Source organism: Myotis yumanensis, unplaced genomic scaffold (genome assembly GCF_028538775.1).
Source record: "Myotis yumanensis isolate MYYU_CA2020_CCGP unplaced genomic scaffold, mMyoYum1.0.hap1 SCAF_10, whole genome shotgun sequence".
Lineage (NCBI taxonomy): Eukaryota > Metazoa > Chordata > Mammalia > Chiroptera > Vespertilionidae > Myotis > Myotis yumanensis.
Genome location: NW_027223761.1, coordinates 3,505,731 through 3,521,068, shown reverse-complemented (window position 1 = coordinate 3,521,068; position 15,338 = coordinate 3,505,731). Strand labels below are relative to the sequence as shown.

The 15,338-nt window shown below is 56.8% G+C and overlaps 3 protein-coding genes across 6 annotated transcripts; 1 reads left to right on the top strand and 2 right to left on the bottom strand.

Annotated features, from left to right (window-relative positions):
- Position 1: 1 nt before the first annotated feature.
- On the top strand, positions 2–1,316 carry TMEM223 (transmembrane protein 223). The gene is made up of 2 exons (XM_070427312.1): positions 2–340; positions 705–1,316. The coding sequence occupies exons 1-2, from the start codon at positions 25–27 to the stop codon at positions 995–997; spliced, it is 609 nt and encodes a 202-aa protein (XP_070283413.1). The 5' UTR covers positions 2–24; the 3' UTR covers positions 998–1,316.
- Positions 1,317–1,669: 353 nt separating this feature from the next.
- Positions 1,670–3,703, bottom strand: TMEM179B (transmembrane protein 179B). The gene is made up of 5 exons (XM_070427310.1): positions 3,565–3,703; positions 2,695–2,882; positions 2,478–2,612; positions 2,229–2,307; positions 1,670–2,021 (listed from the first exon to the last, which is right to left on the bottom strand). Exons 1-5 carry the CDS (start codon positions 3,658–3,660, stop codon positions 1,860–1,862), a joined length of 660 nt encoding a protein of 219 aa, XP_070283411.1. The 5' UTR covers positions 3,661–3,703; the 3' UTR covers positions 1,670–1,859.
- A 45-nt stretch (positions 3,704–3,748) lies between these two features.
- On the bottom strand, positions 3,749–14,983 carry TAF6L (TATA-box binding protein associated factor 6 like). 4 transcript variants are annotated; one of them, XM_070427305.1, is made up of 12 exons: positions 14,826–14,983; positions 14,033–14,090; positions 12,859–13,018; positions 12,342–12,428; positions 11,522–11,672; positions 11,320–11,370; positions 10,735–10,829; positions 8,599–8,673; positions 8,237–8,457; positions 7,762–7,894; positions 4,633–4,761; positions 3,749–4,554 (listed from the first exon to the last, which is right to left on the bottom strand). In XM_070427305.1, exons 2-12 carry the CDS (start codon positions 14,038–14,040, stop codon positions 3,790–3,792), a joined length of 1,875 nt encoding a protein of 624 aa, XP_070283406.1. In that variant the 5' UTR covers positions 14,041–14,090; positions 14,826–14,983; the 3' UTR covers positions 3,749–3,789. The 4 variants fall into 4 exon arrangements, with proteins under 4 accessions (XP_070283406.1, XP_070283408.1, XP_070283407.1 ...); XM_070427307.1 differs by lacking the exon at positions 14,826–14,983 and adding an exon at positions 14,706–14,790; XM_070427306.1 differs by lacking the exon at positions 14,826–14,983 and adding an exon at positions 14,433–14,650.
- Between the last annotated feature and the right edge of the window lie 355 nt (positions 14,984–15,338).

Below are 15,338 nucleotides of genomic sequence, written 5' to 3'. Positions count from 1 at the left end.
GCCCCGGAAGCAGGCTGCGCTTCCATGGCGGCACCTGGGCGGCGGTGGCTAGTGCAGCTGCTCCTGGCGGCGCGGGGCTTCCCCGCGCGCCGAACCCTGCACGAGTGGGCCCCGGCGCGGGATGTGCTGCTCTTCGAGCACGAGCGGGGCCGCTTCTTCGCGGTTCTGGGGCTCTTCTGCGCCGGCCAGGGCGTCTTCTGGGCCTCCCTGGCCGGCGCGGCCTTGGCCCGATCCCCGGTCCCCGCGCGGCCTCCGGATGCGGAGACCCCGGACCCCGGCCGTGTGGACGTGCGCTCCGCGCTCTGGCGCTACGGCCTGGCCGTGGGCTGCGGCGCCATCGGTAAGGCGTGGGCTGCCTGCCCACCGAGGAGCTGGGCCCGACCCTCCAGGGTGAGCGGGGGGAGGAGGGGGCAGGCCGCCCCCAGTAGAAGTGAGGGACACCGGAGGCGCAAGTCCGAGCACCGAGCCCTCGGACAGACAGGCCTAGGCTGAGGTCAGCCACTCGCTGTGCGATCTTGATCAAGTTACTGCGGCCCGGGACCTGTTTTCTCATTAAAGCGGGGCTGGGCATCTATTAAGTAGTGCTGGGAGGAATGAGTAACCAAGGATCTGGGGTCTGTAAATGTTACGTCTGTTACTCAGAGGGCACAAGGGCTGCTGCTAGCGCTCCCGGAAACCCTTCACCCCACTGCTCCTCCCTGCAGGTACCCTGGTCCTCGCCGCCGGACTTCTCTTCTCCCTGCGCTCTGTGCGCTCGGTGATACTGCAGGCTGGAGGGAAGCGGGTGACCCTCACCACTCACGCCCCCTTTGGCTTGGGAGCGCAGTTCACTGTTCCCTTGAACCAAGTATCCTGCATGGCCCACCGGGGTGAAGTCCCTGCCATGGTGCCTCTAAAGGTCAAAGGCCGACGCTTCTACTTCCTCTTGGACAAAGCTGGATATTTTCCTAACACAAAACTCTTTGACAACACTGTGGGTGCCTACCGTAGCTTGTGAAAAAGCCACCTGGGGACACGCACCCCTCCAGGAGGGGAATAAAAATAACCTTTAGGTCCTGCCCAGTGTGGCTCGGTTGAAGCAGTGTCCCAGTGCATGGGAAGATCTTGGGCACGCCGGTGGCTCAGTGGTTAAGCATCAACCTATGAACCAGGAGGTCACAGTTCAGTTGCCCATCAGGGCATATGTCCGGGTTGCAGGCTCGATCCCAGATCATGCAGGAGGCAGCCGATCAATGATTCTCATCATTGATGTTTCTCTCTCTCTCCCTTCCTCTCTGAAATCAAATCAATAAAGACATATTTAAAAAAAGGGAAGGATCTTGGGTTCGATTCTAGTCAGAGCACATGCCCAGGTGTGGGTTCCATCCCTGGTTGGGGTGCATAGGGGAGGCAACTGATATTTCTCTCACATTGATGTTTCTCTCCCTTGCCCTTTCTCTAAAATCAGGAAAAACAAATCCTCAGGTGATAATTAAAAACACACACAACTGAACCCTAGGGGCGGGGTGACAACCAGATTAATACAAGGGGGCCCAAGATTACATAGCAGCAAATAGAAGCAGTCATTCCGAAGGCAGACACCTGAATGTGCTCTTGACCTGTTTAGCCTTTACTCTTCCTCCCATCCATCTGCCTACAGTGCTTTCATACTAAGGACTCAGCACCAAGATGAAGGAAGTCATATAATAATATTCTGGTACAAAAACAGCTGTAAGAAGAGGTGGAGGGGGGCTGTCTTCATGTTTCCCTCTTCGAGGGAACTGAGGCTCTCAGCATAACAGGGCCAAGGGGGGCAGGAGGATTGCAGGCACTTGGGCAGGGAGCCAATGGCTGCAGGAAGCACTCAGCTTGCTTGCTCTTCAGGAAGGGGAAAGGCGTGGCCCAACCAGGACATCTGTTTCAGAGCTCCATTCAGGGTCCCCCCTCTCCAGAAGCCGGTATGGGGTGGCTTCAGACTTCAACTGCACGACCTGGAGCACCAGGACCACACACCACAATACCAGATTGACCCAAGAAGAATTCTGTGGGAGACAGGAACAGGTGTGAGGAGCGGGGTCACCTCAATCCAGTTCCGCCCACACATCGCTCTGAACTGCTGGCTGCCAGGCTGCCAAGCCCTTCAGCTCTTCTCAGCCTCACTGGTGGGCACCCCTAAAACTATACAGGTGCCGCTACGAATCTGCGTATCCCTGGGCCTCCACTCAGTCCTTCATATCCCAAGACCTCACTTCAGCATTGTGTAGGTTGGAGTAAAAATGCAGAGCGGTTCCAGGGGGTGTCCATGGAATTTTCTCGGCTTCAGAGCAGCTGTGAGGTCAAAAAGACAGTTGTGAGAAAGGGGGGGATATATCCCAAGTAAATACTCTTGTGCCTGAGCGCCCTTTGAGATGAGAATAATCCACTGGATTAAAAAGTACAGGACCCCCTCTGCAGAGGGAAGGCGGCCGCGGGGTCAGTCTTCCCCCATCTCCCATTACCTAATTGTAGCATTCTGAGAGGTGATGGAGTTGCAGAGAGAACTGGTGCCAAACCGAAGGACACAGGCCGACACTAAGACCAGGAAGGTGGCTATAGCCGAGATGGCCAGTGCAATGCGGAGCCCTATCCGGCCTCTGTGAGGAGGGAGAGAACAGCCTTGTGGTGGAGGTGGGACTCCCCCCACCTCGCCCCTGGCCCTCAGAGTGGGGCAGTCACCTTTGGGAGTCCTCGATGCAGCTGCTGTAGACCCAGAAGAGCAGAAGCAGGAGACAGTAGAGGGCCAGGAGACCAGAGGCCCCAGCCACAAAGTAGCAGAGGGAGGGGGCTGAGCCTCTGGATAAGGCCAGGGAGGAGCGGTTCAAGGCCGCCACGCCATACAGGGGACAGCGGCCACTGAAGGAGCCCTGCGGAGAGAAGCCGCTGAGTGCTGATCTCGGGGGAACGCCAGGGGATGCGGCTCCGGGCAGGTGCCGGGGGTAACCTGGGCCTGGCCACCCCAGGCAGCTATTTGCAGTCAGTTCCTTTCTGGGCCACTAGGGGGCCTGCTGGGGCGATCACGCCCGCGGTGGCCAGAGGATCGGGAAACAGGCGGCGGTTATAAATACACTGAACTGCTCACAGCCCGGCCTCCGGCGTTCCCTAACCTGAAGCCTGTGCCTGCTTCCTGGGGTTCGGGGCCTGTGTCCTAGCGAGCCCTGCTGCCTGGGGCGGAGAGGGTACAGAACCGGCTGGTTCCCTGGCTCTTTCCCCATCGCTGTCACTCCCGCTGCAGTCACATGGCCACTGGTCGGCTCCCTTCCCCCCGCGTCCTCTGGGCGCAGCTCAGCACCTCGGGTCTCAGGGGCGGGCGAAGGCAGGGCCTCGCCGATTTGTCTCAACACCCGGGGGAGGACGCCCGGGAGCCCCCAGGTGGGGCCGTGCCTGGTGCCCAGGACACACCTGAAGGCGGCCCTTTGGCGACAGAAGGATTTAGACTCGACCTGGGAGGAGTCGCTCAGAGCCGACACTTGGCCGCGGCGGACCGGCCGGCTGAGCGGTGTCTCGGGTTAGAGCGGCCCGCGCCCCCGGCCCCCCCGCCCGCCGCACCTGGGTCCGGGTGAGCGTCGCGGCCGCCAAGGCCCCGCACAGGAAGGCGGCGGCGAACAGCACGAGCTCGACGCGCTGCAGGCAGGGCAGCGCCATGGCTCCCCGGTCCCCAGGAAGCGCGGCGGCCGCACGACCGCCCAAGCCCCGCCTCATCCGGCGCGACCACGAGCGGAGACTCCGAGACTCAGCGGGGCGGGCGGGTTTATTGCGGGCGGGGCGGCGCCGCTAGAGCGGCAGGTACAGCGAGTAGTCGGCGAGCGCCCAGCGGCGGGCCGGGCGGCCGGTGCGGCCGATCATGGGCAGCTTCTGCACGTAGCGGGAGGCGGGGCCGGGCCCGCAGGGCGCGGGGAAGGCGGTCTGGAAGCGGCGCCCGCGGCAGCGCCGGCCCGCCTGCCGCCCCGCGATGATGAAACGGAAGTGGGGGGCGCCGCGCAGGGCGAAACGGCTTTTCTGGAAGACGTCGCGGGGGCCGGGGCCCTGCTGCCGAGGCGCCCCCCGCGCCCGGTGCACGCGCGGCAGCGGCCTGTTGTCGGAGGCGGCGGGCGCGGGGGCCGCGGGGGGCCCGCTGCCCCGGGGGCTCTCGTCGCCCGGAGGGCTGACCACGGCGCTGGCCGTCAGCTGCGGCATCTTCCGCACCGAGTCCGGGGCCGCCGCCGGCTCCTTCTTGTCCCCGGGCGGCCGCGGGGTCGTGGGCGAGGGCTGGCCCGTGCCGAAGCGGGTGGCCAAGCTGTCGCCGAAGAAAGCGTAGAGCTCCCGGTAGATGTCCGCCAGGGTCACCGGAGGGCCAGGTTCCGACGGCCCCGCGCCGCCCGGCGCCAGCGGGAGGCCCGACCCAAAGCCGGGCTCGGCGCCGCCCCCCGAAGGAGACTCCTGCAGGAGGAGGCTGTCCCAGGGCAGGTCGTCCGGGCGCCGGCACCCCCTGCCTCCAGGCCCACTGCGATGAGGCTCGGCCGCCTGCGCCTTCATCTTCAGCAGCCGCTCCACGGCCACCTGGGGGAGAGGACAGGCTGTGCGGGGGCCACGAGGGGCTGGCCCGCAGGGGGGGGGGGGGGGCGCCCGCTCGCTCACCAGAATGGCGCCGTAGACCTTGTGCCCGTCAGCCTTCACCTGGGCATTGGATACGGAGTAGTCATCCAGCACGGCCTGCAGGTTCGTCCAGTAGGTGGACAGGTGTGGGTACAGGACGCGCTCCACTGCCTGGAAGAGAGGGATGCAGAGGGCCTCTGGGTGGCTGATCGCCTCCAATGCCCTTTCCCATGAAAGTCCTACTTTTATCCCTGATACTGGACAGGGCTCCCTCCTCCTAAATTCCCTGCGTGGCATTCTCAACCAACATTTATTTGGAACCTACTGTGTGCACAAGCCTTCACTGAGCCCTGGAAATGAAGATTGGGTACAAAGACACAATATAAAGTGATCTGCTATAACTAACATGCGCCATGTCATTGACATGAGGGCCAAGAGGGTATAAGTGATGCCCAGGGCTAACAAGGGAGGAATTTAGGTGCCAACTGCTTCCCTGTACACACAGTACTGTCCTCGCCTGGATGTGAACAGGGTCTCAGCTCAAACCACAAGAACAAGTCAGAGTCCTGGACTCCGGATTACAGAATTTTAAATCCTGAAGTCCATTTGGGGAAAGCAATTAAGATTTCACAGAGGAGGTTATGTTTTTGTGGGGCTTTGATGGGTAAGAGCCTTTGGTGAGTCAGCCACAGCCTGACGATCTGAAAATACTGACAGAACTGACAAGCTCCTAGAAAACTATGACTTGCTGCAGACAAGAGCTATGAAAGCTTTAAAAATTTTGTAACTGCGGTAATTAAAAATCTAACGACAAAACACCAAGCCAAATTGGACAAAGTCTACAGACACGCAAGAAATGAGCATCTCAATCTTATTAAACCAAATATAAAAACAGAATACCCCCCCCCCATTCTGTAAAGCCAATGTAAACCTGGCCCTAAAACCACACAAGGACAGTACATAAGCAAACACATGGCTAATTTCATCATGAATGTAAGGAAATCCTTTAAAATGTTAGTAAATTCACCAGTATATAGAAAATGCACTACATTCTAATACTTTTTAAAGACTATATACCATGACCAAATTAAGTATATCCCAGAATGTACATATCGTTCACTAAGAAACTCTTTCTCTAAGTCTCCCTCCCCTCCCTACCCGCCCCCACCCCACCGAGACTGGGCAGCCACTGAGCAGATCAGACTCCTCGAACCTCACTCCCCTAGCTCTGCAACCACATCTGACAAACCCAATGTGGCTGAGACTGAGGAATCTGATAAGTTGAAACTGAAGACAGAAATGCAAGAGAAAAACCCACTGCCTTCAAAAGAAAAGAACTACCGACAAGAAAGGCTGCACCTGCCTCTCCCATCTGCCTGCCTGGCTGGCAGAGAAGGAAAAGAACTTGCATGTTGGCAAAGGAAGAAGCTGGGTGCGACCAGTGAAGTTTAAAGTAAAAACAAAAACATGCAGGTCCAGGTGTGTCTCTCTGTCGAACTGTGACCTCTTGGTTTATAGGTCAATGCTTAACCACTGAACCACACCAGCTGGGCTGCCACACAGGACTTTTGAAAGGATAAGACATTTATATACAGAAGATCAGTGAACCAATGTCACCCCAATCTATATATATAAAAGGCTAAGTGACCGACCGGCCAACCGACCATCCGGTACATGACCCTCACTGGCAATTTAAAAATAAACGTTGACCCAGTGCACAAATTTGTGCACATTGAAAGGAAATTAATTATAAGAATTATCTTAATATCGCTATTCTCCCTTTCTCTGTGATAGAAGTGTCAACCAAATTCACTATTGACAATGACAGATCAGAACACGAGACACGTCAGCAAGAGGTTTATATGTACTGCGTATGCGCAAATCAACTTAGCCTTTTATAGATATAGAATAAACTTGCTTAATTAGACCTGCTTTCTGATTTAGCAAAATGTTTTCCCAGTCCAGTGAAGCACCCCAACTTCTCTTTCAGGTAATTGTCAGCAACACAGCAGTAAATATCAACATGAAGCAGATTATTATTGTATTTCACGCAGGGAGAACAAAGGGTCAAATATTCAACTGCAACAGTGTTTGATTATATACTGTGCAGTGAGAAAACTTGAAGTCATTTTCAAGGTCCACCATTTCTTATTTCTTTTCAGTCGGGTCAAGTTTCTAAACTTTCTAAATCTCCGTTTTCCAGCTAATGAAAAGAAAATGGGATTCCACTGAGTTTCCTATCTACCTACTCCAGGATCAAATGAGATGAGGCATGGAAAACGCTTCACAGACATTTGGTTACAGTGTAAAATGTTTCCACCTGGCTATAAAGCAAGTTGTGTTCCTGGGCTGAAGAAACTCCAAGGAGGCTAAGTCATGGCTAGGGAGAGGAAGCTGGGCATTGCTACATGATGTCATTACCCGGTCAGACACTCAGCATATTAGCCTTTTATATATATAGATTTCTTCTAATTAATTTCCTTTCAATGAGCACAATTCCATGCACCAGGCCACTAGTAAATTCAATAAAAAAGAAAGAAATAGTCCTGTCTGGTGTGGCTCAGTGGATAGAGCATTGGCCTGCGGACTGAAGGGTCCCAGGTTTGATTCCAGTCAGGGCACAAGCCTGGGTTGCGGGCTCGATCCCCAGTGTGGGGCGTGCAAGAGGCAGCCGATCGATGATTCTCTCTCATCACTGATGTTTCTATCTCTCCCTCTCCCTTCCTCTCTGAAATCAATAAAAAAAATATATTTTTAAAAATAAAGAAAATAAACAAATAAGCACTGGCCTGTGTTGCTGAGTTGGTTGGGGTGTCTGTCCTGTACATGGAAAAGCCTCGGGTTTGATCCCCAGTAGTTCTCTTATCAATGTGTCCTTCCCTCCCTCCCTCCCTTCTCCCTTCCTCTCTAAAAAAAATAAATCAATAAAAATATATTTTTCAAAAAACTTACCCCCAAAATATAAGTAAATAGAAAAAAACAGAAGTATCTAATATATTTGGACATAAGCATAAAAAAAATAAAAGGCTATCACTGAGCCTGGCCTAAGGCAAGAACTCCGTGCACAGCAGCAGCAAGCATACACCATTTTTATGATAAAAGACACACAAGTACCATTTTCCTAATGACAAATGGCAACTCTAAAGGCTGAGAGAAAGGCCAGGTCCTCACCTTCCAGCCAAGGGCGTGCAGCCCCACCACAGCCCCGTAGTGAGAGCAGAGAGGCCGCACAGGGTCTGCCAAGACCTTCTGCAGGGACAGCAGGATCTGCTGATAGAGGCCGCTGACAAGGTCCCCATGAGTCCTGTGGGAGCAGCATGGTCAGAGGGGCTGAGGCAGTGCCTGCCCAACACGGTTCAAGTCACAGCACGCAGAGAAAACGGCACCTGCACGGCACTGGGGAGAGTGAACGAGGGGCCAGGAGAGACTGACCGGGACCTGAAGCGGAAGGACCAAACCCTCGGTATGTTGTCATCCACCTGTCGCATCCCAGTGCACCACGGCACACTGCGTAGGAAGCTCCCAGGGAAGGGGCTCCCCACCTCTCAACACACGGCCTCCAGGGCAGAATGGACCCCACCTCCTCCCCCAACCCACTCAGCTCTGCAGGTCCCACCCTTTACTCCGCTCGAGGCCCAGTGGCTACCAGAAGATGTGGCTGAGAAGGAGGGCGGCACCATCCCGCAGAGTCCAGTGGTCATTCAGGGGGTTGATGGAGGCAGCCAGGGGCTCCAGGACGCAGTAGAGGACACTGCCCACCAGAGAGCGGACATAGGGCCCCAGGCAGAGGTGTGGGTTCCGAACCAGGCTCCGGGCCACTTGCAAGAGCCGGTGCAGCTGCTCCAAATCATGGCTCACAGACTTCACCTGTTGGGGGAAGAGGATCGCTGAGGGGCACAGGAGGGGGCCCAGGACCCTGCATTCTGATGGCACCTTCCAGGAGCCCCACATGCTGCTGGGTCACTGCCTCCCACCAAACGTCCTCCCCGGCCCCGCCTGCTCACTCACCCCACTGACCACGTAAACAAAGTAAGGCAGGAGCGCTGCGATCTTGGAGTTGGTCTGCAGGTCCTGGAGAGCAATCTGAAAAGGAAGGGGCAGCCTCACTGGACCCACCAGCCCCAGGCAGAACTGCCTTTTATTTATATATTTATATATATATATTTGTATTGATATCAGAGAGGAAGGGAGAGGGAGAGAGAAACATCCATGATGAGAGAGAATCATTGATTGGCTGCCTCCTGGACACCCCCTACTGGAGACCGAGCCTGTAACCAGGGCAGGTGCCCCTGACGGAATCGAACCTGGGACCTTTCAGTCCACAGGCCAACATTATATCCACCGAGCCAAACCGGCTAGGGCAGAAGCCAACTTTTTTTAAAGGACAGTTTAGCACTGACGTATTAAAGTTTTAAATGTTTACACTCTTTGATTCAGCAATTTAACATCTATAAATTTAATCCACTATAAAAGAAACCCTCACACACACATACCCACAAACAGCACAGTCTGTACTGATAAAAAATCGGCCCCAGCTGGCATGGCTCAGTGGTTGAATGTCCACCCATGAACCAGGAGGTCACAGTTTGATTCCCAGTCAGGGCACCGGCTCCAGTTGCAGGCTCAATCCCCAGTGTGGGGCGTGCAGGAGGCAGCCAATCAAGGATTCTTCTCATCATGGATGTTTCTATCTCTCTCTTCCTCTCCCTTCCTCTCTGAAATTAATACAAATATATATATATATTTTTTTAATAATAAAATTTTAAAAAATTGAATGCAACCTAATGCCTAACTTTTTTTTTCATGTCACTTTTTGTTGTTGTTGTTAATCCTCACCCGAGGATATTTTCCCATTGATTTTTAGAGAGAGAAAGAGAGAGAGAGAAAGACACAGAGAAACATCGATATGAGAGAAACACATCGACTGGTTGCTTCCTGCACTGTGCCCTGACCAGGGCCCGGGCCAGGGAGGAGCCTGCAACCAAGACACATGCAGGGCTCTTGTATCCGGAATCGAACCTGGAACCCTTTGGTCCGCAGGCCGACACTCTATCCACTGAGCCAAACTGGCTAGAGCTTCATTTAACTTTTTAAAGTTAAATTTATTGAAGTGACACTGACTAATAAAATTATATAGATTTTAAGTATACGATACATCACCTATGATACACTGCGTTGTGTGCCCACCACCCAAAGTCAAATCTTCTTCTAACATATTTTTAACTGAGAAAAGCAGTTGTTCTAAAACCAGGCGTTTTGGTAGAGCCCCGTGGGCTTGGATAGAGCAATCACTGTTTATACATAGAAAGAAGGTGGGGTTCCACCGGAGACTCTCACTTCCTACTTTGTGTGTCTCTATGGCACAGTAGTTGCACAATAAACATCTGCTGCCATTACTTTTATACGCAGAAAAAACACATCAGAGTAAATGAAGAAAATCTTGTTAGCCCAGCACCTCCACCACCTGTGCCCTCCAAGCCCCTCTGGATAAAGTCCCAAGGCTGCGGCTGGGGGGAAGCGGATGTCAGGCCCGTGGGGAGGGTGTCACTCCCAGGCCCGCAGCCGGCCCTGCCCAGCATCCAGAGACGTGAAGACGTGGAGGATGGGAAACCCTAAAGCGGAGGCCACATGGCGGAGCAGCCACCAAACTACCCTCGGACTTGGACAGACAGGACTCCCGGGCACTGCCCAGCAGGCCTCGGAGCCCCAGAGCCTAAAGCGGCAGGGGCTGGTCTGAGGCCTGGGGAGGTCTCAGAGCAGGCCTGGCTCCCTCTCCTTCCTCTGCTCCCGACCGCTCACCCCCACCCCACCCCGATCTCAAGTCCAGGCAAAGGAAAGTTGCAGTGTTGATGCCCCTCTTAGCCCCAGGCCTACAGACACTCCGAGAGTGGGCTCTGGGACTGAGGTGTGGGGAGGCACCCCAGGGCCCTGCTGAGCTGCCCATCCCCTAAGGACCAGGGCTCCTCCTGGCCTAGGAGGGGAGTCGGCACTGGAGGAGGCCCGGGCTCAGAGCAGCACACCCCGGGAACAGCTCCCACACACGGCAGCCGTCAGTGAGCAGAGGACAGGGAGTAGGCACCCGAGAGAACTTCATGAGAATTCGGAAGCTGGACTTGGTGTCCCAAATTGGGGCCCACTCACTACCTTCATCAGCTGTGGGTCGTCCCCCAGGACAGCGCGAGTCACTTGCTGGTAGTACTTGAGCAGGTCATCGGTCAGTGAAGACACAGCGCTGGGCACTGAGAGACGATGGGCAGGAGATGGTCAGGGTGGAGAGCCCAGCCCGCTCTCGGCCTCCCTTGCCTGCTCCCCCACAACCACCATCCCCACCCCCACCCCCAGGAGCCTGTTCAGACAGGACCCCCAGAGCACAGAGCCGCCAGCCCCGCTGAGCAGCCTGACCTTGCAAGCTCTCCGCACCTCTGTGCTCTGTGCACTGCCCCCACCCCTCCTCTGCTCAGCAGACCCTGGAAGTGAGGCACATGCCCCAGGGACCCCGCGTGCTGCTCAGACTTCCGTGCTCGCACCCAACACGCAGCATCACGACTGGTTACAGGAATGAGCCCCTCTCTCCAGCGCTGAGCCCTCTGGGCAGAGACCAGTGCCCACTCAGAACCAGGTGTCGATAAATATTTGTGAGCTGAAGTCTCAGGGGTGTAGAGGCACCGCCCTCAGCTCCTGCGGGAGGAGGGTTCAACCAGGGGGCCCGCTCCCCACTGCGCCCCTTACCCGATCCTTGAGGCGCCAGGTTCCCTTTGCCGTCCAGGTAGGAGACGTGAACTAGAACCAGAGCAGAGAGAGGGCTCAGCCTGGGGCTTTGCCCTTGTCGCGCCCGCTCCCCGCCCAGTTGTGCTCCACCCACCAGGCAGCCCAGCACCGCTCCCCTGACAGCCTCGCTCTCGCCCCTGCTCCACGAGGGACCTGCATTCACCTCTCACAGCCGTCTCAGCACAGCCTTTGGGGATGTTGGTGGCCAGGGCCAGCTCCACCAGGTTCACCTCCCGGTCCTCAGGGAAGTAGAGCTCACCCTCCCTGACGGGACGCAGGGGCAGCGCCTCCTGGGCTCCGTACCCACACACGGCCTGGGAAAGAGAGCGGAGAGCAGGCTGACCGGGAGGAGGGGGTTCTCCCGCCGGGTAGGCAGCCTCACCCGTGGAAAGTCCAGAAATCCTGAGAAAAGGTGGGGGGTGCCTGGGGCTTTAGGCCCATCACCGGAAGCGTAGCTGAAGGATCCAGTGCTCACTGGGTCAAGATGTAGAACATGGGTCCTCCTCCCACATCCACAGGGACTCTGAGTCTCCGTCCCCACCGCCCCCCCCCCCCCACCGCCCCCAGCCACTGTCCTCCCTCCTCCTCACGCTCACCCAACTGTGAAAACACTACTATCTTCTAAACAAGACCTCCCTCCCCTGACGCCCTGGCCCAGAACAACGATCAGGACATACGTACCCACGCTGCCCAGGCTCCTCCCGCCCCCACAATGCCTCTCCTCCTCCCAGCCCAGTCTACTCCAGCCTCCTTCGAAGGCCCAGCTCAAGTCCCCTCTTCCGAGAAGCCTCCCTACCTCTGGCCCCGTGCCGGCTCCCCTTTTCTGAACTCAGAGACCAAGGGGCCTGCGCCCTGCCCCTGCCCCGCAGCTGTGAGCTTCCCTGTGTGTGTGCATTTGGGCTTCATGCCTCAATGCGCTGCCAGCCCTGAACTTGGCCGGGAGGCGGGCTCCTGCCGGCTGAGCCCCTGCACCTGCCACTCACCTCCACGCTGCTCCACCTGAGGGCCCTGTTGAAGTCCTCCACCGTCAGCTTCCGCCGTTTGGTGTGTTTCATGAACTGAGAGCTGTTCTGGGAGGGGAGGGGCAGAGTCAGGGGATGGGGAGCACGGGGCGCAGGGCCTGCGGGGCACAGAGGCAGCCAGGGGAAGAGGCAGAAAGAATGCCAGGCCAGCCATCAGAAAGCCTGGATTCCAGCTCTGCTCTTAGGCAGACAACGCCCAAAGTCGAGGTCCCTCTCTGGGCCTTGGCTTCTCACAGGCAGCATGTGAACAGGAACCTGCCAGGCTGCTGCGAGGAGCCCAGGAGATGCCCAGGACCTGCTCTGTCTGCCCGAAGCCCAGGTGGTTAGAAGGGGAGCCCTGGGAGGGGCAGGACTCCCTCCAAGCACAGGGCAGGCGCCCGATATGTTTGGTGAGTAAACCCTTGTGTGTGGGGGGGGGGGGGGGTGGGGGGGGCAGTGGGTAGAAAGGAGAGCTGGGGGTGAGGAGTGGGGTGCGCACCTGGGTGGCCTCTCTGAGCCGGTAGCACACATCCTCTGCGAGCAGGGCCGCCACCTCGTCGCTCAGCTCCAGGCCCATGCTCTCTGCCATGAGGCGCACCGACTCCCGAGGGATCTCCACAAACCGCCGCTCTTCCCGCTCTGACATGGCCCCGGTGGAGCTAGGAGAGGGGAGGGGAGGTTGGCAAAGCCCCCCATCCCCCTGAGCGCCCGGGAGCCTGCCTCCAGGCCCCTCCACTGCATCTTGCAGCTCCGGCTCCAGATTCCCCACCCAAGGAGCCACAAAGGCTCTGAGCCAGCGTCCAGGGGAGGAACTCTTGAGTCTCAGAGCAACAGACTTGAGCGGGGCAGACGGCAGTGCCGCCTGAGAACACTGAGAACGTGCCTGGCCTTGGGATCCAGTGGACTGGCGCCCGGCCCAGCCCTACCACTTCCTGTGTGAATGTGATCGAGACCTTCATCAGCCTGAGCAACTGGTGTTCTAAATTGTAAATCAAGGTAATAATCCCCACCCTCCCCAGCTCACCGGGCTGCTATGAGAACAGAATGAGATGATGTATAGAAAGCCAGGGACCATGCCCTAGCCCAGTGGTTCTCAACCTTCCTAATGCCACGACCCTTTAATACAGTTCCTCATGTTGTAGTGACCCCCAACCATAAAATTATTTTCGTTGCTACTTCATAACTGTCATTTTGCTACTGTTATGAATCGTAATGTAAATATCTGATATGCAGGATGTATTTTCATTGTTACAAATTGAACATAATTAAAGCATAGTGATTAATCACAAAAACAATATGTAGCCCTAGCTTGTTTGGCTCAATGGATAAAGCGTCAGCCTGCGGACTGAAGGGTCCCAGGTTCCATTCCGGCCAAGGGCACATGCCTGAGTTTCGGGCTTGATCCCCAGGAGGGGGCGTGCAGGAGGCAGTCACTCAATGATTCTCTCTTATCATTGATGTTTCTATCTCTTTCTCCCTCTCCTTTCCTCTCTAAAATCAATAAAACGTATTTTTTAAAAAAACAATATGTAATTATATCTGTTTTCCGATGGTCTTAGGCGACCCCTGTGAAAGGGTCGTTCGACCCCCAAAGGCGTTGCGACCCACAGGTTGAGAACCGCTGCTCTAGACTGTAGGCTCCATGCCGGCAAGGATCATGCCTGTTTGCTCACCTTTGCATCCCCAGCGTCCAGGAGTGTCAGCACATAATACGCCCTCGATAAACACTTGCTGAAAAAGATGAAGAGCCGCTATTTTTCTAAGCACATGCTAGGCCTGAGGCACTGAGCTAAGTGCTTCTAGGCTTATACCTCCACCTCGTTAACAACAAGATGGGCGTTAGGTAAGTACTGTGTCTATTTCACAGCCCAGGAAGTCAGCTCAGAGAGGTAAATGTCACATGGCTTCTCCAAGCTCATCCATCCAGCGAGCACCAGGTAGGGAGCAGGGACTCAAACCCTTGTCCCTAATCCTCAGGAGTGGCGGGCTGTGGGGGGGACAAGGCCTGCGTTTCCAGCGCGAAGACCTGGCGTTGCAGACCCGCCAATAGATGGTTGTTAAGTTTCTGCTCACCCATCTGTAAAATGGGAGCATGAAGTCCAGCCCCGGGAAGGCGCGGAGGGAGGGTCCCTATGACGTGCCCACATTCACACCCACAAAGTCCGGTCTGGCACCAACATCTCCCGCTCCTCGGCCTCCCCTCGGCCTCCGCAGCCACTAGCCAGACAGGTGGGGAGGCGTGGGAACTGGCCGCTGCCGGCCTCCGCGCGGCGCATCCTCCCACCCAGCTGCACGCATCCCGGGACCCAGAGGTGGAGGGGTGCGGCGCCAGAGGTCAAGGGTTACCGAGCTCGGGTCACGTGGTCAGCGAAGGGGGCGGGCCCCCGGCGGAGCGGGCTCGAGGCGGGTCCGAGTGCGCAGCCCGCAGCGGGGCGGGGCGAGGTGGGCCTGCGAGGGCTCGCTCACCTGAGGGCTCCGGCCGGCGAAGGTGGCTCCCGAGACCGCGGCGACAGCGGCGGCGGCGGCGGCCCTCTCACCCCGCCCTCACGAGTTCCCTCTCTCCGCGCTCAGGCCCCGCACTCCGCGAGCACAGCCAATCCGCGATCACCTGGCGAAGTTCCCGCCCTCCAGGAGGCTTCCGGCCACGCGATTGGTCACTGGGGAGGGGCCGTGAAAGCCCCAGGCGCCGGGGCCACGTGACGTTACAGAATCGCGCTTCTTAAAGCAACAGCTCTTGGGCGGTTGCGGAGCCGGGGTGTATGACTTGGTGCACTTTCTAATGGCCATGCTTTCAAGGAAAGCGTCCCCAGGCCCTTGGTCTCGCCGGCTCCTGAGTTTCCGAGCGCTTGCATTTATGCGACTGCAGCAAAGCTTCAGATTGGCTCCGTTTTCTCGCCCTCTTAGTGGAGCTCAGCTTCCCTCTCCAGCATCACCTGCCACTTACCTTTCCCAAAAGATTGGATAAGGCTCCCGGGTCGG

What these genes read in the sequence shown, in the direction of transcription:
- TAF6L (XM_070427305.1), bottom strand. An exon ending in TTGTTTACGTGGTCAGTGGG is followed by an intron (nt 8,458 to 8,598) that starts GTGAGTGAGCAG and finishes TTCCCCCAACAG; the next exon opens with GTGAAGTCTGTGAGCCATGA. An exon ending in AGGTCTACGGCGCCATTCTG is followed by an intron (nt 4,555 to 4,632) that starts GTGAGCGAGCGG and finishes CCTCTCCCCCAG; the next exon opens with GTGGCCGTGGAGCGGCTGCT.
- TMEM223 (XM_070427312.1), top strand. Translation starts at nt 25, where the DNA reads ATGGCGGCACCTGGGCGGCGGTGGCTAGTGCAGCTGCTCCTGGCGGCG. An exon ending in CGTGGGCTGCGGCGCCATCG is followed by an intron (nt 341 to 704) that starts GTAAGGCGTGGG and finishes TCCTCCCTGCAG; the next exon opens with GTACCCTGGTCCTCGCCGCC.
- TMEM179B (XM_070427310.1), bottom strand. Translation starts at nt 3,660, where the DNA reads ATGGCGCTGCCCTGCCTGCAGCGCGTCGAGCTCGTGCTGTTCGCCGCC. An exon ending in CGACGCTCACCCGGACCCAG is followed by an intron (nt 2,883 to 3,564) that starts GTGCGGCGGGCG and finishes TTCTCTCCGCAG; the next exon opens with GGCTCCTTCAGTGGCCGCTG. An exon ending in TGCATCGAGGACTCCCAAAG is followed by an intron (nt 2,613 to 2,694) that starts GTGACTGCCCCA and finishes CCCTCCTCACAG; the next exon opens with AGGCCGGATAGGGCTCCGCA.